Below are 25,054 nucleotides of genomic sequence, written 5' to 3' on the forward strand. Positions count from 1 at the left end.
CCCCACGCCCCGCTCTGCTCTGCTCAGCGCGCGCTCCCGGCCCCGGCGCGCGCACGGGCGCGCACGCGGCATCTTCTAACCACGTGCAAAAGCCACACACGCACACACTGCCTTTTCCCTTCCACCCTCGCCCCCGTCCCGGCCCCACGTGCACCCACAGGCGGGGGTCCGCTCACGCCGGTACAGGCAGAATCTTCTCCAAGTTGCGCTGGCAAAGTCCCTGCCGCCCCCCTCCTTCCCTCCCTCTTTCCCTCCCTCCTCCCCTCCCTCCCTCCCTTTGGTCCCCTGGAGCCTGGAGGGGCGTGGCCGACCCCTCTGATATAAGGCTCCCAAGGCAGATGCTGCGATTTCCGAGACCCCCGCCCCCCCCCCCCAAAGGCCATGGTTCCCTGGTGGATGTCTGCGCTCCTGTCCCAGTTGGTGATCCCGGCGCTCTTTTGCCTACCCCAGGTCAGAGCCGGGCTGGAGACGGAATGGGGAGGGATGGACATCTGGGGGAGGGGGTCTGGGGTCTGGAGGTCTTGGGGAGGGGTGGCGAGGCCAGCAGCCGCCCGGTTGCCCCGGGTCCCCTCACCCCGTATCCCTCTCTCCCAGGCCCAGCCGGCTGGTGTCTTCGAGCTGCAGATTCACTTTTTCGGACCCGGGCCAGGTCCAGGGGTCCCGCAGAACCCCTGCAGCGCCCTTGGTCCCTGCCGCCTCTTCTTCAGGGTGTGTGTGAAGCCCGGGGTGTTGGAGGACGCCGCCGCCGAGGCCCCGTGCGCCCTGGGCGCGGCGCTCAGCGCGCGCGGCCCCGGCTCCCCGGAGCAGCCCGGAGCGCCCGCGGCCCATCTGCCGCTGCCCGACGGGGTCCTGCGGGTGCCCTTTCGGGGCGCCTGGCCGGTGAGCCTGACCCTGGACACTCCTGTCCTGCGCCCCCCCGATTCCTTCCTGTCCCCCCCTCCCCAGCTTCCAAGACCTAACCGGGCCCCGTGGGAGACGAATTCCTAGACCCTACCTAACGGGACCCATAATATTCTGTCCATAACTTCTTTGGGGATCACGTTGGGGACCCCAAGTATCTAGAGTCCATTCTTCTTTTTCTGGAAACCCTAAATACACACAAGCCTGCCTTTGGTTCCTGGAAGATGAGTGAAAATTGGATAGTCGTTCAGAGATCCCTGATCTCTCCTCTTTTCCATCCTCAATTCTTCCAAAAACTCATTTCTTTGTTTCTTTTTTCTTTTCTCTTTCTTCTTTCCTTTCCTTCCTCCTTCCATCCTTCCTTTCTTGCTTCTTTCCTTTCTTTTTTCTTTCTTTCTTCTTTCTCCTTTCTTTCTTTCTTTCCTTCTTTCCTTTCTTCCCCCTCTCTTTCTTCTTTCCTTCCTTTTTCCTTCTTTCCTCTCTCCTCTCCCCTTCCTTCCTTCCTTCCTTCCTTCCCTCCTTCCCTCCTTCCCTCCTTCCTTCCTTTCTTTCCAGGGTCTCCTGTTTGTTAGGCAGGAGCTTAACCACTGCAGTCTCCAAGACCCAGTCCAAGAGCGATGTCCCAGCCCCTGGAGGCAGGTCCCTAGCTGGCTTCCTCTTCCACCAGCCTAAAGTACAAACATGAACAGACCAGGATTTGAACTCTACCTCTAGTCCTTTGATATCCCCTCTTGTGCTCTTGTCCTTTGAATAACTTTCACTCTTTCCAGTCTTCATTTTCTCAGTGGTAAAGTGGAACTGTTCTTATATCTCATGGTGAGGGGAAGGGACCTGGAATGAAGTACATATCACAAAGAAAGCCAGAGACAGCTAGCTGTAGTGATGCACACACACCTGTAGTCCCATCCACTTTAGAGGAGGAAGTAGGAGGATCACTCAGGCCTGACCAGGCTATAGCACAAAACACTATCTGCATGGGGCTGGGAAGGTGGCTCAGTGGTAGAGCGCTTGCCTTGCATGCATGAGGTCCTGGGTTCGATTCCTCAGCACCACATAAGCAGAAAAAAAAAGCCGGAAGTGGCGCTGTGGCTCAAGTAGAAGAGCACTAACCTTGAGCTGAAGAGCTGAGGGACAGCGTTCAGGCCCCATGACCGGACCCCACCCCCCAAAAACACACTATCTGCAAAGAAAGAAATAAAACACAAGCTGGGCGCCAGTGGCTCATGCCTGTAATCCTAGCTACTCAGGAGACTGAGATCTGAGGATCACGGTTCAAAGCCAGCCTGGGCAGGAAAGTCTGTGAGACACATCTCCAATTAACCACCAGAAAAACTGGAAGTGGTGCTGTGGCTCAAATGGTAGAGCACTTACCTGGAGCTAAAGACTCAAGGACAGGGCCTAGGCCCACAGTTCAAGCCCAACGACTGACCAAGAAACCCACAAAGGACTGAAGGCATGACTCTGTGGTATAGTGCCATGCAGCATGCCCTAGGTTTAAAACCCAGTACTGAAGAAAGAGGGAAAAGAAAAAAGAACAAAACAAAAACCACTAAAGCAAGGAAAAGAAAAGAAAGCCAAGGCAGACCTGCCTTTCCTGATCCAGTCCCTTTGATATTGTCCCTTGCTTGTTCCATCCGGGGAAAAGGCCACCTCTCTGCTTGTACTCTGGCCTTCACTCAGTGCCTGTTCTGACTACTGTCTTGCCTTCTTTCTCCTTCTCTCTCCACACAATCAGGGCACCTTCTCACTCATCATTGAAACCTGGAAAGAACAGCTGGGAGACCAGGCTGGAGGTGAGTGTCTGGTGGGGGTTCACAAAGCCCAGTAGGGTTGGGAGTCCAGGATAGTGACTTGAGGCTGTCTGCAGGGGGGGCATTCCCTGGACCCCGGAGCCAACACCACCATCACGGCCCTGGAGTGTGTGTGGGTGTAGTCCCTGGTCTTGGTACAGGTTGAACAACTTTAACCCAAAAATCATACTGGGGGAAAAAAATCCTATATTTTGGGGATGAAACCCAGAATCTCTTGCAGTTTTATAGACATATACATACATGTATATATATATATATACATATATATATATATACATATATATATATATATATATATGGGCAGCTGGGGGCTTGAACTCAGGCTTGGTGCTGAGCTCTTTTGCTCAAGGCTAGCACTCTACCACTTTGAAGCTACAGTTCCACTTCTGGTTTTTGAGTGATTCATTGAAGATCAGAGCCTCATGGGACTTTTTCTGCCCTGTCTTGTTTCAAACTGTGATCCCCATATCTCAGCCTCCTGAGTAGCTAGGATTACAGGTGTGAGCCACCAGTGCCTGGCTCCTTTTTTTTTTTGTGCCAGTCCTGGGGCTTGAACTCAGGGCACTGTCCCTAAGCTTCTTTTGCTCAAAGCTAGCACTCTACTACCAGCCACAGAACCACTTCTGGCTTTTTCTATTTATGTGGTACTGAGGAATTGAATGAATCCAGGGCTTCATGCATGCTAGGCAAGCACTCTTCCACTAAGCCACATTCCCAGCCCCTCAGTTTTTTTCCTCATTTTCTTTCTTCTTTCTTTCTTTCTTCCTTCCTTGCTTCCTTCCTTTCTCTTTCTCTTTTCTTTCTTTCTTTCTTTCTTTCTTTCTTTCTTTCTTTCTTTCTTTCTTTCTTTCTTTTTCTTTCTTTCTTTTGTCTGTCTTTCTGTCTGTCTGTCTGTCTTTCTGTCTTTCTTTCTTCTTTTTATTGTCAGTCGTGGGGCCTGAACTCTTGGCCTGGGTGCTGTCCCTCAGCTCTTCAGCTCAAGGTTAGTGCTCTACCACTTGAGCCACAGAACCACTTCTGGCTTTTTCTGCTTATGTGGTGCTGAGGAATTGAGCCCAGGGCCTCATGCATGCAAGGCAAGCACTTTGCCACTGAGTCACCTTCCCAGCCTCCCTCAATTTTTTTTCATTTGACATTTCTGGGGCTTGAACTCAGAGCCTGGGCACTGTCCCTTAGTTTTTTATTCAAGGCTGGTGCTCTACCACTTGAATCACAGCTCTACTTTTTGGTGGTTCACTGGAGGTAAGAGTCCTCACAGACTTCCCTGGCTGGAGCTGGCTTTGAACCATGATCCTCAGATATCAGTCTCTTGAGTAGCCACTGTGTCAGTCCTGTGTTAGAAATCTTACCACCAATATTGAAAGATTCTTGGGGGGGAGGGGAATCTGGGCACTGGTGGCTCATGCCTGTAATCCTGTAATCCTAGCTAGTCAGGAGGCTGAGATCTGAGGATCAGTGTTCAAAGCCAGCCCCGGTAGGAAAGTCTCTGAGACTCTTATCTCCAATAAACCACCAGAAAACCAGAAGTGGCGCTGTGGCTCAAGTGGTAGAGCACTGGCCTTGAGCTGAAGAGCTGAGGGACAGCGCCCACGCCCAGTTCAGGCCCCATGACCGATCAAAAAAAAAAAAAAGATTTTTTTTTCCCATGAGAATACCTGTTTCCATGGTAACGGCCTATGAAACTATAGGAACTCGACCTGCAAGGTCCCAGGGTCTCTGGCTAAGGGAGGTAAACTGAGGTTCTCACCCTTTGAGATCAGAGGACAACCCCTCCCCAACCCTGGCCTGGGGTGACCTGGCATTGTCCCCGCAGGGCCCGCCTGGAGCCTGCTGACGCGCGTGGCGGGTCGCCGGCGTCTGGCTGCGGGGGCTCCGTGGGCCCGCGATGTGCAACGCGCCGGTGCCTGGGAGCTGCGCTTCTCCTACCGCGCGCGCTGCGAGCCGCCGGCCGCGGGCGCCGCGTGCACGCGCCTGTGCCGCTCGCGCGGCGCCCCCTCGCGGTGCGGCCCGGGACTGCGGCCCTGCGCGCCCTTCGAAGACCACTGCCAGGACCCGCGTGAGTCTTCCACTGCTCCATTCCTCCTGCCTTCGCTTCGGTCCTGTTCTCCCATTCCCCTCCTGCGGCCAGGTTATCCCCCTTCAGGGAACTGGGGAGCCCTAGGTCCCTTCTCTAGCTCCAATCATGGTCCTCAGTCCTCCTCCCACCATCCAACCAAACACCTTCAGGGAAACTGAGGACCCTAGACTTCTCCAGCCCTGCTTGGGACATCCAGCCCTTCTTCCCTCTTCTGGCGCTCTTGTAGTTCCAACTAGGAAGCCTACACTTGTTTCCTGTTGTGGGGTCCCCATCCATCTCACCCTTTAGCCCGACACCCCAAAGTTGTTCTAATTCGAAGCCCTTGAGGAACTTCTCAATTCCCTTTCTTGCAACAATCGTCCTTCCCTTCTTGAGAATGCAGAATAAAACTCTTGTATTTTGTTATTTTTATTTCTTCTTTTTGGCCAGTCCTGGGGCTTGAACTCAAGGCCTGGGCACTGTCCCTGAGCTTCTTTTGCTGAAGGCTAGCACTCTACCACTTGAGCCACAGCACCACTTCCAGCTTTTTCTGTGTATGTGGTACCGAGGATTTGAACCCATGGCTTCATGCATGCGAGGCAAGCACTTACCACTAAGCCACATTCCCAGCCCCAATATTTCTATTTTTTTGGTTGATTAATTGACAGCACTAGGATTTGAACTCTCGGCCTCAGGCTTGCAGGGCAGATGCTTTTTATCATGGTGCTTATCTCTTAATCCCTTACTGCTTTTTTTTTTCTTCCTCTTTTGGAGATAATGTCTTCATAAAAAGCCCAGTCTTGAGATCATCTTACCTCTGCTTCCTGAGTTCTGGGATTATAGGCATGAACCACTATGTTAGGCTCCCTCATGGATTGTTGTTCTTTTTTTTTGTGACACTGGGATTTGAACTCAGAGCCTCATGCTTGCTAGGCAGAGACTCTACCTTTTTTTGGGGGGGGGGTCCAGACGTGGGGCCTGAACTCTGGGCCTGGGCACTGTCCCTCAGTTCTTCAATGCAAGGCTAGTGCCCTACCTCTTGAGCCACACCCCTTTTGGCTTTTAAAAGTTGTTTTGGGTTGGGTCTCATATTTTCACCCTGGGCTGTCTTCAAACTGTGATCCTTCTGTCTATGGCCCTTGAAGCACACCTGACCTCACAGATGCCAATGCTTGGATCGTTAGTTGGGATGAGGGTCTCACTAAGTTTTACCCAGGCTGACCTCATACTTCAGTCCTCTCAATCTCTGCCTCCCAAGTGCTGTGATGGCTAGCATGAGCCATAGCACTTGGGCTCCTTCATTGTTTTGTTTTGTTCTGCCCATCCCAGGGAACACTTGAACTGTCCCTGAGCTTTGTGTCACGGCCCTACCTCTGGCTTTTTGCTGGTTAACTGGAGATAGAGGCTCACAGACTTTCCTTCCCCAGGGATAGTTTTGAATTGCAATCCTCAGATTTTAGGATGACAAAGTTAGGATGACAAATATAAGCCACCAATGCCTGCCTGGCATCTTTCATTGCTTTTTTTGGGGGGGTGGAGGGTCCGGTCGTGAGGCCTGAACTCAGGGCCTGGGCGCTGTCCCTCAGCTCTTCAGCTCAAGGCTAGCGCTCTACCACTTGAGCCACAGCGCCACTTCCGGCTTTTTTCTTTTTGCTTATGTGGTGCTGAGGAATCGAACCCAGGGCCTCTTGCATGCAAGGCAAGCGCTCTACCACTGAGCCACCGTCCCAGCCCCCTTTTTTTTTGGTCAGTCGTGGGGCCTGAACTCTGGGCCTGGACGCTGTCCCTCAGCTCTTCAGCTCAAGGCTAGCGCTCTACCACTTGAGCCACTGCGCCACTTCCAGCTTTTTCTGCTTATGTAGTGCTAAGGAATGGAACCCAGGGCCTCATGTATGCAAGGCAAGTGTTCTACCACTGAGCCACCATCCCAGACCTTATTACTTTATTTTTATTTATTTTTTGTCAGTCATAGGGCTTGAACTTGGGTCCTGGGCACTGTCTCTGAGCTGCTTTGCTCAAGGATAGCACTCTACCACTTGACTCACAGCTCCACTTCTGGTTTTCTGGTGGTTCACTGTAGATAAGGGTCTTTCAGAATTTCTTGTCCAGGCTGACTTTGAACCGAAATCCTCAGATCTCAGCCTCCTGAGTAGCTAGGATGACAGGTATGAGCCACCAGCACTCAGCTTATGATTTTTTTTTAAGCTGGAGAAAATCTCCACCTTGGGATTCCTGGGACCCCTCCCCAAACACCAGAGGACCATCAAGTGTCTTGGAATTTTTCCTTCCTTCCTGTTCCTTTTTTCTCTTTCTGCCAGTCCTGGGGCTTGAACTCAGGGCCTGGGCACTGTCCCTGAGCTTCTTTTGCTCAAGGCTAGCGCTCTGCCGCTTGAGCCACAGTACCACTTCTGGTTTTCTAGTGGTTTATTGGAGATAAGAATCTCACAGTCGGGGCTGGGAAGGTGGCTCAGTGGTAGAGCACTTGCCTTGCACGCATGAGGCCCTGGGTTCGATTCCTCAGCACCACATAAGCAAAAAGAAAAAAACCGGAAGTGGCACTGTGGCTCAAGTGGTAGAGCGCTAGCCTTGAGCTGAAGAGCTGAGGGACAGCGCCCAGGCCCAGAGTTCAGGCCCCATGACCAAAAAAAAAAAAAAAAAAAAAAAAAAAAAAAAAAAATTTCTCACAGTCTTCCCTGGCTAGCTTTGAAATCTGATCCTCAGATCTCAGCCTCTTGAGTAGCTAAGATTACAGGCGTGAGCCACCAGCACCCAGCAGGATTTCTTCTTAATGTATGTAGATTTTTTCCTGGCTTTGGAGGCATGGCTCAATTGGTAGAACACTAGCCAATGAATAAAAGCCTCAGGTACTAAATTAAGAGTCCTGGTCTTGAACCAAAAAGAAAGAAAGAAGATTTTTTTCCAAGCCTACTGGAATCCAATACCCTCTTGGAAGTCCTGGAGTCCCTCCTGTATCCCAGACACCCCTCATTCTTTCCAGGCTCAGACTTGAGCGTCCCCCCATCTCTCTCCTCTTTGTCTCTACAGCGCCATGTCGAGCTGGCTGCAGCCCGGAACACGGCTTCTGTGAGCAGCCAGATGAATGCCAGTGCCAGGAGGGCTGGACCGGGCCCCTCTGTACCATCCCTGTCGCCATCAGCAGCTGCCTCAGCCCGGGAGGCCCACCTTCTGCCATCTCTGAATGTCTTGGGCCTGGGCCTGGGCCCTGTGACGGAAACCCGTGTGCCAATGGGGGCAGTTGTAGCGTCAGTATTCCCATTCCTACCTCATTCTAACCAGAACTTCCCCGTGGGAGTTCTTGGGGTGCCCCTCGTTAGGCTTGGTGAGACACCAGCTTAGGAGGTGGTCTGAGCGTAGCAATCACAGAGGACTTCCTGGAGGTGTCCAGCCTGAATGTGGAACCTCAGAGGAGGGTTAGGATGTAAGTGCCAGGGGTTGCAAGAAACCTGCATGGAGGAGGCAGGCTCAGAGCTGGGGCTGGAGTGTTGGATTGGGGGAGGGGGGAGGGGTTGGGGGAGGGCAGAGCAGACAGGGCAATCTGGAGTGGTCAGAATTGGCTGGGAGGTGGGTCTTCCAGAGCTGCCCCCCTGTGGAGTCTCATGTACAGAGGTCCAGGGCCTCTCACCCACCCCCATACGGCTTGGGGCTGGGATTGAGAGCAATCCAAAGCAATGGAGATGAAGGGGCGGGATTTTGCTTCAAAGAGCCTCGAGTTCAAAGCCGTCTCGCCCCTGCCCAGGAGACGCCAGGCTCCTTCGAATGTGCCTGCCCTCGGGGTTTCTACGGGCCTCGCTGCGAGGTGAGCGGGGTGACATGCGCGGACGGGCCCTGCTTCAACGGTGGCTTGTGCGTCGGGGGCGCAGACCCCGACTCTGCCTACGTGTGCCACTGCCCACCGGGTTTCCAGGGCTCCAACTGTGAGAAGAGAGTGGATCGGTGCAGCCTGCAGCCCTGCCAAAATGGTGAGGGGTTGGCGGGCTGGAGCCAGGGCTGGGGTACAGGGGTGCAGGGGCTCTGCACGGCCTAGGCATTACAGGATGGGAATCCTGACTTTCCACTGATGTTTCTGTCCTGGGGTCTGGAGACACAGCCCTCAGCCTTTGGAATGACACAGTGATCTCTTACGTATTGACTGAGAATTTAGGGGGTGTCCGGCCTTAATCGAGGCACAGTGGATACAACAGGAAATGGAACAGGGAGTCCTATTCTGTGTAGGGACAGATGTGGTTAGGCATTTAAGTCTGGTGTGTTTTGAGTCAGTGATGGCTGGCAGGTGCCAGGGACCTTCACTAGGGCAATAGGGAGAAAGGGGGTGAAATGGAGCCTCCGGAAGCTTCTGAGCAGGGGAGACTCATCTGATATAGGTGATAAAAGATCAAATTAATGAGATCATAAATGGAAGGCCTCCTGCCTCTCCCCACTTGTCCGTTCCGCTTCATGTCCTGAAAATTGAATTTAGAGTCTCTCCCTTGTAGGCAAGCACTCTGCCACCTAGACCACGCCCCCAACCCAAGGCCACGCCCACGCAACACAAGCCACGCCCGTGGCACACAAGTCACGCCCAATCCGAAGTCACATCCAGGCTACTTAAACCACGCCCCAGTCCTAGGCCACACCCAGACCACACAAGCCACGCCCTAGCCCTTCTAAACCACGTCCCCAGCTGGTACATCCGGTAGAGAATTCTCCAAAGCGGAGTGCTCGCTGGGCCAAGTGATTCTAGGAACACCGCTGGTGCTCAGGCCATCGCTGGGCCCTGTATGCTGGGTTCCCACAAGCTGTCAGAGTGCCATCTCCAAGAGCTCATTCCCTGCCCATCCGAAGCGCGGGAATTGCTTCGGGGTGTGAGGGAGGAGCGCAGGGGGCTGGCTCCCGCAACAATACACCGGGGCTGGGATGGAGGGTTTGGGGGGGGGAAGCGCATGCGATCCGGGTGTTGGAAAGGTGAGCCAGGTGAGGGAAGAGGTGGAAAAGCACGGGCTAAGGGAAAGTCAAGCCGAAAGAGGCAGCGGCAAAGGTCAAGGTTCACGCTTCTTCTACCTCTGACACTCCCCGCCCCCTTTCTCCACAGGTGGCCTCTGCTTGGACCTGGGCCACGCTCTGCGCTGCCGCTGCCGCGCAGGCTTCGCGGGTCCGCGCTGCGAGCACGACCTGGCCGACTGCGCGAGCCGCGCCTGCGCCAACGGCGGCACGTGCGTGGAGGGTGGCGGCGGCGCGCGCCGCTGCTCGTGCGCGCTGGGCTTCGGCGGTCGCGACTGCCGGGAGCGCGCAGACCCCTGCGCCGCGCGCCCCTGCGCCCACGGCGGCCGCTGCTACGCGCACTTCTCTGGCCTGGTCTGCGCCTGCGCGCCCGGCTACATGGGCACGCGCTGCGAGTTCCCGGTGCGCCCCGACGGCGCGGACCAGGGCGCAGGCGCAGTACCCGCGATCCCGCCGGGCCCGAGGCGGGCGGATCCGCAACGCTTCCTCCTGCCACCTGCTCTAGGGCTGCTGGTGGCCGCGGGCTTGGGCGGCGCCGCACTCTTCGTGGTCCAAGTGAGGCGTCGCGGTTCTGGCCGGGATGCCGGGTCCCGATTGCTGGCGGGTACCCCGGAACCGGCAGGCCACATGCTCCCCGATGCACTCAACAACCGGAGGACGCAGGAAGGGCCCGGGGATGGTCTGAGGTGAGAGGCGCCCATCTGTGCCTCCTTGCTACCGGCTGTGCGCACCGACTCCTATAAACGCCATTGACCCGATTTGTGTGTGTGTGTGCTGAAGCTCGAAGGCCTCGCGCTCTCATTTGGCTTTTGTGCTCAAAGCTGGTGCTCTACCACTTGAATCACGCCTCCACTTCCAGCTTTTTGGTGGTTCATTGATGATAGTCTTATGGACATGTCTGCCCAGGCTGGATTCGAACCACGATCCTCAGCTTCCCGAGTAGCTAGGATGACAGGCCTAAGCCACCTGTGCTTGGCTGCTTTTTCATTTTTATTTTTCCATCTCTGATCTACCATTTGTGCCCATGCCCTTAGTTCTAGCCCTCTGCTGGTAAGGTCTTTCTAGAATTACCCTTGCCTGCTTGTGAGTTCTGTTTCGTGGCCGGGGGAGAATCTTGAGGGTCTGGATCTTCTTGCTTTCTTCCCACAGTTCGTCTATAGATTGGAATCGCCCCGAAGATGGAGACTCTCAGTCGATTTACCTCATATCTGCTCCTTGTGTCTATGCTCGGGAGGTAGCAGCGCCCCTCATCCCCACCCTGTACACTTTGGGGGCTCTGGGCAGAGACAGCCTCTTGCTTTTTCTTCAGCCTGCCTTGATTTTTACATAGGAAACTCAGAGGATAAACTCTGCGATCAGAACTTACTAATTTTAATTCTGTTCTGCATTGCACTGGCTGCAATTTGGGCTCCTTGCCATCATGTTTTTGGGAGATCCAGAGACTCAAGAAGTCACCCCGAGGACTCTTCCCTCAGCCAAGAGCTGCTTCTGGGTCAAGGAGGGGAAACTGAGGGACGGCATCTCCTAATGGTTCTTTTGTTTTTGCATTTCCAGGCCTGATCTGTCTCTCTTCATAGGCGTTGGCAGACAGAACTGGATGTTTTTGTTCCTTGGTGGGACCCAGTCTCTTCCCCAGACACTTTGGAGGGCTCCCTGGAAGGGGTGGAAATTGTACATATGTTATTTATACCCTATTCTTCTCTCTATCACTCCAGAGACATCTTATAAAGGCTGTTATTTTGATCAAATACAACGGGCTGAGTGTTTTGTATTTAGTGTTGGACTTCTAACCCCTCTTTTTCTCCCACCAGCCTAGGCTATCAGTCTTTGGTAGTGGGCCTGTCTTCCCACCTTTCACAGTCTGGAAAGGACCCAGGGTCATCTGGATCACTGCTCTATTTTTATCCAGTCAAGGCCCATGCGCACAGTAGGATTACACTTGGTCACCGCCGGCTGTCACCACTGGCTGGCTGGGACTGGTGTTGGGACTGGTCCCAGGTTGGCCTCCAACTTTTTTTTTTTTTTTTGTCAGTCATGGGCTTGAACTCTGGGCCTGAGTGCTGTCCCTCAGATCTTCAGCTCTAGGCTAGTATGATACCACTTGAGCCACTGCGCCACTTCTGGTTTTCTGGTAGTTTATTGGAGATAAGAATCTCACAGGGGCTGGGAAGGTGGCTCAGTGGTAGAGCGCTTGCCTTGCATGCCTGAGACCCTGGGTTCGATTCCTCAGCACCACATAAGCAAAAAGCCGGAAGTGGTGCTGTGGCTCAAGTGGTAGAGCACTAGCCTTGAGCTGAAGAGCTGAGGGACAGTGCCCAGGCCCAGAGTTCAGGCCCCACGACCGGACCCCAAAAAAAAAAAAAAAAAAAAAAAAGAATCTCACAGACTTTCCTGACTGCAATCCTCCTATTTCAGCCTGCTGAGTAGCTAGGATTACACTGGCACTTGGCTTTTTCTCTTTCTTTCTTTCTTTCTTTCTTTCTTTCTTTCTTTCTTTCTTTTTTAACCAATCCTGAGTCTTGAATCCTGGGCACTATTTTTGAACTTCTTTTGCTCAAGGCTAGCACACTACCACTTGAGCCATAGCACCATTTCTAGCCTTTTCTGCTTCTGCGGTATTGAGAAATTGAACCCAGGGCTTCAGGCATGCTAGGCAAGCACTCTACCATTAAGTCACATTCCCAGCCCTGGCTTCCAACTCTTGATGCACCAAGTCTGGAAAACGGTGGCATTTCATGTAACAAATTTTCATGGCTTAAAAAGCCTAGATTTCTGAGTGCAGGTGAAGCTCAGTACCAAAGGCGCTTGTGACTCTGGGCCCAGAAGCAAAATAGAACAACAAAAGCCCACAGAACTGAACAAACCACTACCATCAACCAACCAACATCCCCGTCTCCCATGTTTCTGGTGCTGGCTTACCTTTGGTCTCCAAGGCTGAGGCTGACAGAGCACCATCCCTTTCTGATCTTTCTTCTGCCACGCCCTCCCCCCACGCCCCACCCAGGACAAGGTCTTCCACATGATCACAGATTTCATCTTCTAGTTCACCCAACCGAGGCGCATGTGTACTTCAGGGCCACACTTGATAGCCAGCTGAACCCCGTGAATGTCCACAGTAGCCAATGGGAGCCCTGGGCTCTGAGTCCCTTAGTGATTGGTGGGTGGGGCCATTCTGGCAGATCTTGGAGCCTCCGCCCAAGTGGAACCCCGGTGTAACAGTGCCCCCACCCCGTGGTCGCCCCCCGTTTAGAACCCTGGGGCGGGAGATGCTCTTCTGGCCCCAGGAAGCTGGGGGCAGCCGGACTTCCATCCCCGGGTTGCCATGAACCAGCAGGCGCCAACCCCAGGCCCGACCACACGCAGGCCCTCGGCCCCAGGCCGGGCTGCCACCCTGGTCCGGACCCCGACGCCGACCCATCCTTCCACCCCGGTCAGGACCTCGGTTCCCATCCGAACCTCCACCCCGGTCGGGACCTCCACTCTGGTCCGGACTGCGATCCCGGTCAGGACCCCGGCTCCAGTCCGGCTCCCGATCCCAGTCCGGACCCCGGCTCCAGCCCAGACTTCGATCTCGGGCCAGACCGACCAACGGAGCCAGACCGACCTCCTGGGCCAGGCCGACCTCCCGGGCCAGACTGTGGTTCCAGTGACCCCCGCCTGGACTCCGACCCCAGCCGTGGGGCGGCCCCCGATCCCGGTCCGGACCCCGGCGCCGGTCCGGCCCCCGGCCCCGGGGCGGCTCCCGGCTCCGGGCCGGGCTCCGATCCCTGTCAGGCCGCGGGCTCCAGTCCGGGTTCCGACCCCGATCAGGACCCCGGCTCCAGTTCGGACCCAGATTCCAGTCCAGACTCCCGCCGCGGCCCAGACCCAGATCCCGGTCTCGCTCGACGCCAAGGACCGGGTAGACGCTCCGGAGACCCCGGCCTGGACCCCGACCCCGGCCCAGGCCCCGGCGCCGGCCTGGACCCCATTTCCCACCCGGACTCCGGCCGCGGCCCAGACCTCAGCTCCGGTCCAGTTCCCAGCACCAGCTCTGGTGGCCCCGGCGCCGGCCTGGACCCCATTTCCCACCCGGACTCCGGCCCCGGTCCCAGCTGCCGTCCAGTTCCCAACGCCCGCTCCTCCGGCCCCGGGGGCGGAAGCCTCCCCGAGCCAGCTCCGGCTCCCGGGGGCCGCCTCGGGACCCGCCCCGGAGCCCCTCGAGCCCCCGGCTCCCGACGCCCCCGAGGGCCCCAAGCCGGTGCCGCCACCCCCGGCCGCCAGGGCGGCGGGGACCCTGCAGGGCCCGCTTCCCGCGCTTTCCCCCTCGGCCTCCAAGGAGCTGGAGCCCTCCCTGGGCTCGTCCTCAGTCGGCACCCTGTCGTCCACCCTGCTGCTCGAGACCCCCGTTCCCGGGCTGCTCTTCCCGCCGGCCCCGTCGTCCTCCTTCGTCTCCAACACCTTCGCCCCCGCCAACAGGGACATACAATTGCACAAGAGGATCCTGATCCGGGTGAACTACTGGTGAGGGGCTCCCCGCACCCCTTCCTGGGGAGAGGCCTTGGGGAGAAGGCCTTGGGTGCTGCTCTAGGGCTGGGGAGTCAGGCAGGACCTGCTTGTGACTTTGCAAACCCGGCAGCTGCTCCTATCCCGTCTCCTTGGGGCTGGAGAGCTGGCTTTTCAGATCCCACTTTGGGGCTCTCAGCTTTATTCTCTTGCATTCATTCATATTTCTGGAGCTGAGCTTCATTCACTGTGCTCTCTGGCTCTGATTTTTTTTTGGGGGGGGGGCGTTGCTCGTGGGGCTTGAACTCAGGGCCTAGGCGCTGTCCCTGAGCACTTTTGCTCAAGGCTAGCACTCTACCACTTTGAGCCACAGAGCCACTTCCGGTTTTTGCATGGTTGAATGGGAGGTAAGAGTCTCCTGGGGACTTTTCTTCCTCAGGTTGGCTTTGAATGGAGCTAACTTGACCCCCCACCCCCCCACCCCCGCTGGCTCTGAGCCTCTTTTTGTGGGAGAACACAGGGCTTGACCCTTGCTAGGCTGGCACTCTACCACTTGAGCCACACCTCCACATCTGGCTTTTTGCTAGCTTATTGGAGATAAGAATTTCCAATTTGTGTCTACCCCAGCTGGTTTCCAACCTGGATTGTCAGATCTCAGCCTCCTTATTAGCTAGGATTATAGCTATCAGGTGGTCAGCCATCCAAGAGGGCTGCCGAGGACAAAAGGATCTGAGGAAGTCACAGGTTTAGCTGCTGTGGTCAGGAGGGCCTCTCTGAAAAGGGAGCAGAAACAGAAACCTTGGGGCTGGGAAGGTGGCTCAGTGGTAGAGCACTTGCCTTGCATGCCTGAGGCCCTGGGTTCGATTCCTCAGCACCACATAAGCAAAAAGAAAAAAGCCGGAAATGGCACTGTGGCTCAAGTGTAGAGTGCTAGCCTTGAGCTGAAGAGCTGAGGGACAGTGTCCAGGCCCAGAGTTCAAGCCCCACGACTGGACCCCCCACCCCAAAAAAAAGAAAAAAAACCAGAAACCTGGGGGAGTAGCATTCTGCATAGCATGTCCAGTACAAAGGCCCTGGGGCAGGACCCTCAGCCGTGTGGGGAGGCCAGCTAGTTGAAGTGAGGGCAGCAGCATGGACAGAGATGTCTCCACAGTGGGGTGACACTAGGGTCGGTTCTGAGCAGGGGAGGAAGGTAGGATGACTGTGGGTCTTCACAGAGCCCCATTGGGCTTGGGAAGATACTGATGTGGTCTCTTCTCTGTCTCCCTTCCCCTGTCCTTGGCCTCTAGCGGCCTCTGAAGTTACGGCCTTCGGGTGAGTAGTTGTGACTTTGGATATGGGAGAAGCCCAGAGCCATCCCAACTGGGAGGGATCCCTGTTTCCCCGACTCTCCCCCTCCCATGACCTTACCACCCCCATCTCCATCCTCAGTATATTATACTGAAAAAGAGCTTGGAGCAGCAATTTCCAAATCTTCTGGACTTTGTAAGTGTGCTGGTTGGTCTGGGATGTGGAGGGGGGTCAGGGCCCCCCTATCCCCACTCCCTCCTGGGAGGGGGAGTGCTCAGCTTCCACCCTACTCCCCTCTTCTTCTCCTCCTACCCCAGGAGGACGAAATCGCTGCAGAGGCTACTGGGGAGTTTGAAGTATTTGTGGATGGAAGATTGGTCCATTCCAAGAAGGTGATTCTGAGCAAATGGACACAGAGGGAGGAAAGCTGGAGCTGGGGTCCTGAGGGTTGAGGGAAAGAGGGGGGGTTGACAATCATGTTTGGGGGGGGTTTCTTCTCCATGCTCAGAAAGGCGATGGCTTTGTGGACGAATCTGGGATGAAGAAAATTATACAAACTATTAGTGAAGAACTCAAGAAAAGGTAGCAGGCAATGGTGGGGCTGGAGGTGAGTGAGGGGCTGGGACTGTGAAGGGTTCCCCCACCAGAGGAGGGAAGTGGCTGGGCTGGGGCTGCACGGCTCAGCTAGCTCTGTTATCCTCACCTGTAAATTAGGCATGTTGGGATGATTCCATGAGAAAGCCCCCTGTCAGGTAAACAGCACAGTCAAGTCACACTCCATGGCTCACACCTGGACTCCTAGCTACTCAGGAGGCTGAGATCTGAGGATCACAGTGTTCAAAGCCAGCCTGGGCAGGAAAAACTGTGAGACCCTTATCCCCAATAAATCACTAGAAAACCGGAAGTGGTGCTGTGGCTCAACAGGTAGAGCACTCACCTTGAGCTGAAGAGTGCAGGGACAGTGCCCAGGCCTAGAGTTCAAGCCCCACGACTCACAAAAAAAAAAACAAAAAACGGCCTGGGCTGGCAATGTGGCTTGCTGGTAGAATGCTTGCCTAGCATGCATGAAGCCCTGGGTTCGATTCCTAAGTACCACATAAGCAGAAAAAGGCAGAAGTGGCACTGTGGCTCAAATGGTAGGGTGCTAGCCTTGAGCAAAAGAGCTCAGGGACAGTACCAAGATTCCAAGTTAAGTCCCAGGACTGACAAAAAAAAAAAAAAAAAGAAAACGAAATATATAAAACAATTTTTGTAACTACCCAGTTACAAAAGTAGAATTGCTTTCCCAGCTTTTGATTTTCATTGCATACATATACCTTTGATGCAGGGTATTTTTGTTTTTGTGTCCATCCTGGGGCTCAAATTTAAGGCCTGGGTACTGTCCTTGAACTGTGGTTGCCTGGTACATATTGAAAACTAGCAAGAATAGAATGGGCGTTGTAATCTATAGAATGCATAGGATCACATATATGTACCTTATGTAGGAATCTATATCTATCTATCTATCTATATATATATATAAAATATTTATTTTTCTCTCCTTTCCCCATCTCAGGAGCCTCCTCAGCAAGATGATGAGAAGGGCTGAAATGTTGCCAGGTCCTTTTCTGATGGTGGCTGGGGTCAGGGTTGGGTGGGGAGGGGCAAAGAGGGAAATACAGAGAGTCTGCCTCCCCGTGTCCGGTCTGCCTGTGTCTGCATAAGCCACTCTTGCTTCCAAGCAAGTCCAAGTCGCCTGCTGTTGTACTCCCCAATCTCCCTCACTCTGGATCAGAGAGGGGTGTTGGAAAGTGAGAGAGGGATGCCAGTGGCTGGCAACTTATATGTCCCAAGACTCAGGTGCTGCTGTGTTGGCATTAGTGGGAGGAAATTGAGGCTGGTTGGACCTGAGAAAATGAAGATGGGAGCCAGAAGTCAGGAATCCAGCGATATGAATATATATATATTCATGAACAACTTGATTAAAAGCGCAGAAGAAAGCTTGTGGTGCTGGTGACTCAGGCCTGTAATCCTAGCTACTCAGGAGGCTGAGATCTGAGGATTGTGGTAGACTAGGCAGGAAAGTGTCCAGCAAAAAGACAGCTGTGGCTCCAGTGATTGAATACTAGCTTTGAGCAAAAAAGCTAAGGGACAATGCCCAGGTCCTAAGTTCAAGCCCCAGTGTTGGCACACAAGTATGTGTGTGCATGTGTGCATGCACACACACAGGGTCATAAAGATTAGGATAGGAAAAAACTATTGCTCTTTGTGTATTATATATCAAAGAAAAAGTACAGATTAACAACAGAAGTCAATAAGTTTAATAGAGCACCAAAATATAAAGAAACAAACAGCATTTAATTTACAGACAAAAACCTCTTATACAATAACCATAACAAACAAATTTTGGAATATTATCAACCAATAACACGCCAGCCTTCTCTGGGAGGCAAATTTCATACACATCTAGGGCATGAAGAACTGGAGGCTGACCACATTATAAGATGCCAATTTTCATTCAAAAGTTTTACTATCCAAAATGGGAGGCGGGGGAGGGGAGGAGATACCACCAGGTTTTGTAAAAACTACAATGAGTTGAATTTAAAGTTCTACAAGAGAAAATCAACTGAACATCAGAAAAACTGGGCACTGGTGACTCACACCTGTAATCTTAGCTATTCAAGAGGCTGAGATCTGAGGTTTGCAGTTTGAAGCCAACTGTTATCTACCAAAAAGAGTCAGAACTAGAGCTGTGGCTCAACAGATAGAGCATTAGCCTGGAACAAAAGAAGCTCAGGGACAGCACTCAGGTCCTAAGTTCAAGCCCCAAGACTGGTATGCCTGTGTGCACATGTGCACGCACGCACACAATCAGAAAAGCAGTACAATGCCAGTTCACTATTATTCCCTGGAGTTAAGACAATTTTAATGTTAACATTCAATAATCAAAAAAAATTAAAACACTGGAGTAGCAAAGCCTTTCAAACCATGATTCAGTTAAGCAGACCTACAAGTACAAGTACACACAAACACACAAATGTAGTTACCTTAAGAGTTTTCTGCAGGAGAAAGTAGGAAGGCAGTTTTTCATCTCAAATCACAAAAGGCTAACTTTGTTTTCGGCAGTATTTATTTTAGGACCTGGAATGTTCTAGGGCTTGAGCCTTTTTTTTTTTTGTCGGTCGTGGGTCTTGAACTCTGGGCCTGGACGCTGTCCCTCAGCTCTTCAGCTCCAGGCTAGCGCTCTACCACTTGAGCCCCACTGCTACTTCCAGTTTTCTGGTGGTTTATTGGAGATAAGTCTTACAGCCTTTCCTGCCTGGGCTGGCTTTGAACGTCAATCCTTAGATCTCAGCCTCCTGAGTACCTAGGATTACAGGTGTGAGCCACCAGCACCCATCTCTCCCTTTTTTTTTCAGGTAGGGTCTCTGCTTTTTGCCTAGGCAGAGACCTCAGACTGAGCTCCTCCTGCCTCTGCCTTTTTTTTTTTTAATTTTAATTTTTGGGTCTGGTCGTAGGGCCTGAACTCTGGGCCTGGGCGCTGTCCCTCAGCTCTTCAGCTCAAGGCTAGCGCTCTACCACTTGAGCCACAGCGCCACTTCCGGCTTTTTTCTTTTTGCTTATGTGGTGCTGAGGAATCGAACCCAGGACCTCATGCATGCAAGGCAAGCGCTCTACCATTGAGCCACCTTCCCAGCCCCTGCCCCTGCCTCTTGACCACACCCACACAGTGGTAACTTTTTTAGTCCTTGTTGCCCAGACAGACCCATAAGCCAATGAGCAGTGGGTATTGCCCTGGAAAGTGGTTTTACACTGTCACATTCCTCCAAAGCCAAGTCTGGTAGGCGGGGTTGTGGTGATACAGGAACACCCAGCACAGGCTGAATGGAAGGTAACCCTGGAGAAGCCCAAGGACAGTTATGTGTTAATATTCATTTAAAATACTGAAAATACATCTGCTTTTCAGCAACTCTACTGTATTCAACTCTACTGTAGGGAGAATGAACACAGATTAATCCATAGGGCTGGGGGTGTGGCTCACATGGTAGAGCGCCTGCATAGCAAGCACAAGGTCCTTGAGTTTAAATCCTAGTATTGTCAAAAAGAACACTAGATAACATAAGTACATAGCAAGTATAAAACTTTTTGAAACAACCAAGACATCCAAAAGATGACTAATTCACTCTAATTAAAGATACAACTTTACATTGTAGTTGTTAAAACCCTAGGAGTAGGGGGCATGGCTTAGTTGGTCAAGTGCCAGCCCATGAATGAACGCATCAAGTACTGAGTTCAAGTCCCAGTCTGAGGAGGGAGGAAGGGAGAGAAATCCAACCCAAGTGGTGGTAGAATATATCACCTTGACTTTTTTTTGGGGGGGGAGGGGTCCGGTCGTGGGGCCTGAACTCTGGGCCTGGGCACTGTCCCTCAGCTCTTCAGCTCAAGGCTAGCACTCTACCACTTGAGGCACAGTGCCACTTCCGGCTTTTTTCTTTTTGCTTATGTGGTGCTGAGGAATCGAACCCAGGGCCTCTGGCATGCAAGGCAAGCGCTCTACCACTGAGCCACCTTCCCAGCCCCTCACCTTGACTTTAGAAAACAGAATACCTATACTTCATATAAATATGCATATGCATTCAGAAAACTGTTCAAAGCCATACAGTACAAACAACCAAAACCCAAGTTTAAACACCCAAACCACTAACAAAAGACCATCTTTAGGAACCATTTTCCACCTGGGCAGACAAGACAATAGTAGGAATACTGCTTAATTTCTCTGGGCATATCTTTAGCTACTTTGTTTTCTAAGTCTGATGAATGGATGCATACCCTAAAACAGAAAGCTTCTATCTCAACACTCTTCCCACAACCACACAGTCCACAGGGCCTGAGAAACACACTGACATACAATGTTCTCTATCGGAATGGTTACTGAAGCACTTCAGAAAACACTAACACGCACAAAGAATCTGTGACACTGAGATCCATCAGCTGATCCACAGCGACCCCAAAGTGCACAATTTCCAGGTTTTCTCCATAGTTCTCCAATCTCAACCACTGGATTCCTAACAGTGGGGGTGGGGGAGTGGGGGAGGGGAATGTCTCCTTCATTTCTTCTTATTCCTCTTGGTTCATTTCTACGGATCCCATCATTGGCAAAAAAATTTTTTTGTTTTTCCTCGTGACGTCTGTCTTTGGATAAACCATGCTCTCTTGGCGAAACGACGCTGGACCAGTCTGCAGAGGTTGCAGAAGGTGGGATTATGGGCAGTCCCGAGGGGAGGGAGGGATGGGCGGGTGGGGATGGGGGGTGGATGGTGGTGGCGGGGAACCTCGTCCCGTCCTCCCACGTGCCCCCACACACTGCCCCTCCTCGCGCCAGCGTCACCAGACCCCGGCGGCGTCTTCCGACTGCTTTTTGTCTGCCCCCCCCCCCCCGTGCGCTTTCCGCGCTGCGTCTTTCGCGTGTGCTTTTTTGCTCATCCCCACCCCCCCCCAGCCTCGATCGCGGCCTCTAACCCCCCACCCCTCACCCCCCGGACCCTGGCGGCCACGCCCCCCCGCGCCCGCTCAGTCCCCCAGGGGGCCGCGGGCGTGCTGGGCCGCCAGGGCCAGGGTGAAGGCAAGCGCGTCGGGGCGCAGCTCCGGGGGGTCCGCGTCGAAGGCCGCCTCCCGGGCCCGGCAGCCTTCCACGAACAGCCGTCGGCGTTCCTCGATGTCTCGCATGATGCGGACCGGGATCCTGGGCGAGTGGGTCAGGTAGTGGTGGAACATGCGCTCGCGGATGGCCAGCAGCCCGGGGGGGTCGTGCAGCGGCGGCGCCGACGCCTGGCCCGGGACCCGCCGGGATCGGGCCGCTTCGGCCAACAGGATCGCCTGCATCTCCCGAGCCAGAAACCGGCCGCTCGCTCCCGCGTCCAGCACCTCGCGGATGTCATCGTCCACGGCGCTCATCGCCGGGAGGCCGCGCCGTCCCCGCAGCTCGGACATGGTCGTCCCGTACCGCCCGGGCACCGCGCCGTGGTCTTAGGCAACGCACCAGCACTCGTGGAGCTCCTCTGGGCGCATGCGTGGAGGCTCGGCGCCTGCTAGGGCGCGATGCGCGTGCGTGGAGGTTCGGCGCCCGCAGGGAAGCCACTGCGCATGCGTGAGTTGGTGCAGGTCTACGTGGTCCTCGAGCGTCCCCTAGCGTCTACAGGGTGCCACTACGTCTGCAACCCGAGTCTGAGTTCAGTATTCCGAGGGAGTGCCCTGTACGATTTTGTTCCAACTCGCTTTTTTTCCTTTTAGTGTGTGACGGTCCCAAGGGCGCTGTCCCAGAGCTTCTCATGTTCAAGGCTAGCGCTCTACTACTTGAGCCACAGCTCCACATGCAGTTTTTTGGTGGTTCCTTGGAGAGAGGAGTCTCATGTTCTTGCCCTGTCTGGCTTCGAACCGAGATCCTCAGATCTCAGCCTCTTGAATAACTAGGATGACAGGCCTGAGCCACTAGGCGCCGCTTCCAACTCCCTTCTTAATGGCACTTTGCAGATTTTACATGTGCAAACTTGAAGCAACCCTTCAGTTGCCTTTAAAAAAAAACCAACGTGTTTTTTTTTTTTATTTTATTATTATTCTTTGCTAGTCCTGGGGCATGGACTCAGGGCCTGGGCGCTGTCCTTCAGCTTCTTTTGCTCAAGGCTAGCACTCTACTACTTGAGCCACAGAGCTTCTTTTTCTTTTTTCTTTTTTTGGTCGGCTGTGAGACCTGAACTCTAGACCTGGGCACTGTCCCTCAGCTCTTCAGCACACAGCTACCGGAGCCACAGTACCACCTCCAGCTTTTTCTGCTTATGTGGTGCTGAGGAATCAAACCCAGGGCCTAAAGCATGCAAGGCAAGCGCTCTACCACTAAGCCACCTTCCCAGCCCCTGGCTTTTTCTATTTTCTGAGGTACAGAGAAATTGAACCAGGGCTTCATGCATGCTAGGCAACACTCTACCACTAAGCCACCTTCCCAGCCATTTCTTTTTTTGGTCCGGTCGTGGGGCCTGAACTCTGGGCCTGGGCACTGTCCCTCAGCTCTTCCGTTCAAGGCTAGCGCTCTACCACTTGAGCCACAGCGCCACTTCCAGTTTTTTTCTTTTTGCTTATGTGGTGCTGAGGAATCGAACCCAGGACCTCATGCATGCAAGGCAAGCGCTCTGCCACTGAGCCACCTTCCCAGCCCATCTTTAACATTTCTTGTGTGTGTGCGTGCGTGTACATGTACTCCAGGCCTGAACAATATCCCTGAGCTCTTGTGTTCAATGCTAGGGCTCTACCACTTGAGCTATAACTCCATTTCAGGTTTGTTGGTTAACTCAGATAATGACATCACAGACTTGACTGTTTGAGTTGGCTTTGAACCTCAACCCTCAGATCTCAGCTTCTTGAGTAGGTAGGACTTCAGGCATGAGTAACCATTGCCTGGCTCAAGATAAATTTTGTTGTTGTTGTTGGTCAAGGGGACTGGACGCTGTTCCTGAGCTCTTTTGCTCAAGGCTAGCCTTCTGTCATTTTGAGCCATAGGTCCACTTCTAGTTTTCTGATTCATTGGGGATCAGAGTCTCATGGATGTTCTGCCAGGGCTGGCTTTGAACCATGATCCTCAGATCTCAACCTCCTGAATAGTTAGAATTACAGGAGTGAGCCATGGGAGATTGAGATAATTTCTTAATGAAAATGCAACATATGGGCAGGGAAGGTGGCTCAGTGGTAGAGCACTTGCCTTGCATGCATGAGGCCCTGGGTTCGATTCCTCAGCACCACATAAGCACAAAAAAGCCAGAAGTGGCACTGTGGCTCAAGTAGTAGAGTGCTAGCCTTGAGCTGAAGAGTTGAGGGACAGTGCCCAGGCCCAGAGTTCAAGCCCCACAACAACAAAAACAACAACAAAAACAAAAGAAAATGCAACATATATAATCAGTTAATATAATTTGTCAACTTTTGTGAGTGAAAAAGAAATTTGGATTTGCTGGTATATACATCATAAGCAACAGGAACTATGGCTGAGTTCTGTCAAGTGCAGGGGACAAGGACTTGTGAATAGATGACTTAAAAAAAAATATATATATATATATATATATTTGGTGTCAGTCCTGAAGCTTGAACTCAGGTCCTGGATGCTGTCCCTGAGCTGCTTTGCTCAGGTTAGTGCTCTCCCACCTGAACCATAGGATCCACTTGCAGCTTTTTTGGCGGCTTAGTGGGGATAAGAGTCTCACAGGTTTTGCTGCCCAGGCTGTCTTTAAATCAAAATTATAAAGATTACAAACTGAGTAAAAGAAATGAATAATCAGGGAGGAGGATTGGGTGGGAGGGGCGGGGGGGGGATGGGAAGGGATGGGAAGGGGAAACAAAAGAGGAGGCTACAATGCTTGATAAGAAATGTACTCATTATCTTGCCCATGTAATTGTAACCCCTCTGTACAGTATTTTCACAATAAAAAAAATTTAAAAAAGAAATGAATAATCAAAAAGTTCTGTATTTTATAGCAGGGTGCTGAGGGCTCATGCCTGTAATCCTAGCAACCCAGGACGCTGAGATCTGAGGATCACAGTTCAAAGCCAGTCCTTGCAGGAAAGTCCATGTGCTTCTTCTCTCCAATTAACTACCAAAAAGCTAGAAATGGAGCTGTGGCTCTAGTAGAGCAGGAGCACTGGAGCAAAAACAAAAGAAAACAAAAAACCCATAGGACAGCATCTAGCCCTGAGTTCAAGCCCCAGAACTGGCACAAAACAAAAACACAAAAGAAAAAAAATGTGTAGTTTTAGGGTCTGGGAAGGTGGCTCAGTGGTAGAGCGCTTGCCTTGCATGCCTGAGGCCCTGGGTTCAATTCCTCAGCACCACATAAGCAAAAAGAAAAAAGCCGGAAGTGGCGCTGTGGCTCAAGTGGTCGAGTGCTAGCCTTGAGCTGAAGCGCTGAGGGACAGTGCCCAGGCCCAGAGTTCAGGCCCCATGACCGGACCCCCCCCCCAAAATGTGTAGTTTTAAAAACACAATGTATTGGCCTGGCGCAGGTGGCTCATGCCTGTAATTTTAGCTACTCATGAGGCTGAGATCTAAGGGTCACAGTAAAGCCAGCCCAGGCAGGAAAGGCCATGAGAGTTTATCTCCAATAAACCACCAGAAAATCCAGAAGTGGCGCTCTGACTCAAGTGGTAAAGTACTACTGTTGAGCTGAAGAGCTGAGGGACAGCACCCAGGCCCAGAGTTCAAGCCCCTAGACTGACAAAAAACAAAACAAAACAAACCTACACAATTTATCACGTAACATGTACAACAACATATACTTATCATTTGAAATGCCTCAGGGAGCAGAAAATCAGTCTCACAGGACAAACTTGAAGTGACACAAGAGAACACAGACTTAAACATAGTCAAATTCTTTCTACTGCTTTGCAGTCCTAGAGATACAGTTGCAATTTTATTTTTATTTTTTTCTGATCCTGGGCCTTGAACTCTGGGCGCTGCTGTCTCTGAGCTACTTTTGCTCAAGGCTAGCACTCTACC

General features: G+C 52.9%; 2 protein-coding genes, 1 long non-coding RNA gene and 1 pseudogene across 3 annotated transcripts; 2 read left to right on the top strand and 2 right to left on the bottom strand.

The window, feature by feature from the left end:
• The first annotated feature begins 381 nt into the window (after window positions 1–381).
• LOC138811621 (delta-like protein 3) lies at window positions 382–11,167 on the top strand. Its single transcript, XM_069999335.1, has 8 exons — window positions 382–450; window positions 595–879; window positions 2,636–2,693; window positions 4,525–4,767; window positions 7,813–8,030; window positions 8,525–8,747; window positions 9,857–10,451; window positions 10,915–11,167. Exons 1-8 carry the CDS (start codon window positions 382–384, stop codon window positions 11,093–11,095), a joined length of 1,872 nt encoding a protein of 623 aa, XP_069855436.1. The 3' UTR covers window positions 11,096–11,167.
• Window positions 11,116–12,923, bottom strand: LOC138811632 (uncharacterized). The gene is made up of 2 exons (XR_011367460.1): window positions 12,685–12,923; window positions 11,116–11,418 (listed from the first exon to the last, which is right to left on the bottom strand). It is a non-coding gene; the product is annotated as an uncharacterized lncRNA (long non-coding RNA).
• An 87-nt stretch (window positions 12,924–13,010) lies between these two features.
• Window positions 13,011–17,180, top strand: LOC138811638 (selenoprotein V-like; annotated as a pseudogene).
• A 3,910-nt stretch (window positions 17,181–21,090) lies between these two features.
• On the bottom strand, window positions 21,091–21,510 carry LOC138811419 (EP300-interacting inhibitor of differentiation 2B-like). Its single transcript, XM_069999174.1, has one exon. The coding sequence runs from the start codon at window positions 21,508–21,510 to the stop codon at window positions 21,091–21,093; it is 420 nt and encodes a 139-aa protein (XP_069855275.1).
• Between the last annotated feature and the right edge of the window lie 3,544 nt (window positions 21,511–25,054).

Source organism: Dipodomys merriami, unplaced genomic scaffold, assembly GCF_024711535.1.
Source record: "Dipodomys merriami isolate MVZ:Mamm:240054 unplaced genomic scaffold, mDipMer1.0.p SCAF_106, whole genome shotgun sequence".
NCBI lineage: Eukaryota > Metazoa > Chordata > Mammalia > Rodentia > Heteromyidae > Dipodomys > Dipodomys merriami.

Coding starts and splice junctions, on each gene's coding strand:
- LOC138811419 (XM_069999174.1), bottom strand. CDS start 21,510: ATGTCCGAGCTGCGGGGACGGCGCGGCCTCCCGGCGATGAGCGCCGTG.
- LOC138811621 (XM_069999335.1), top strand. CDS start 382: ATGGTTCCCTGGTGGATGTCTGCGCTCCTGTCCCAGTTGGTGATCCCG. Junction 2,694..4,524: donor GCTGGGAGACCAGGCTGGAG/GTGAGTGTCTGG, acceptor TTGTCCCCGCAG/GGCCCGCCTGGAGCCTGCTG. Junction 10,452..10,914: donor GGGCCCGGGGATGGTCTGAG/GTGAGAGGCGCC, acceptor TTCTTCCCACAG/TTCGTCTATAGATTGGAATC.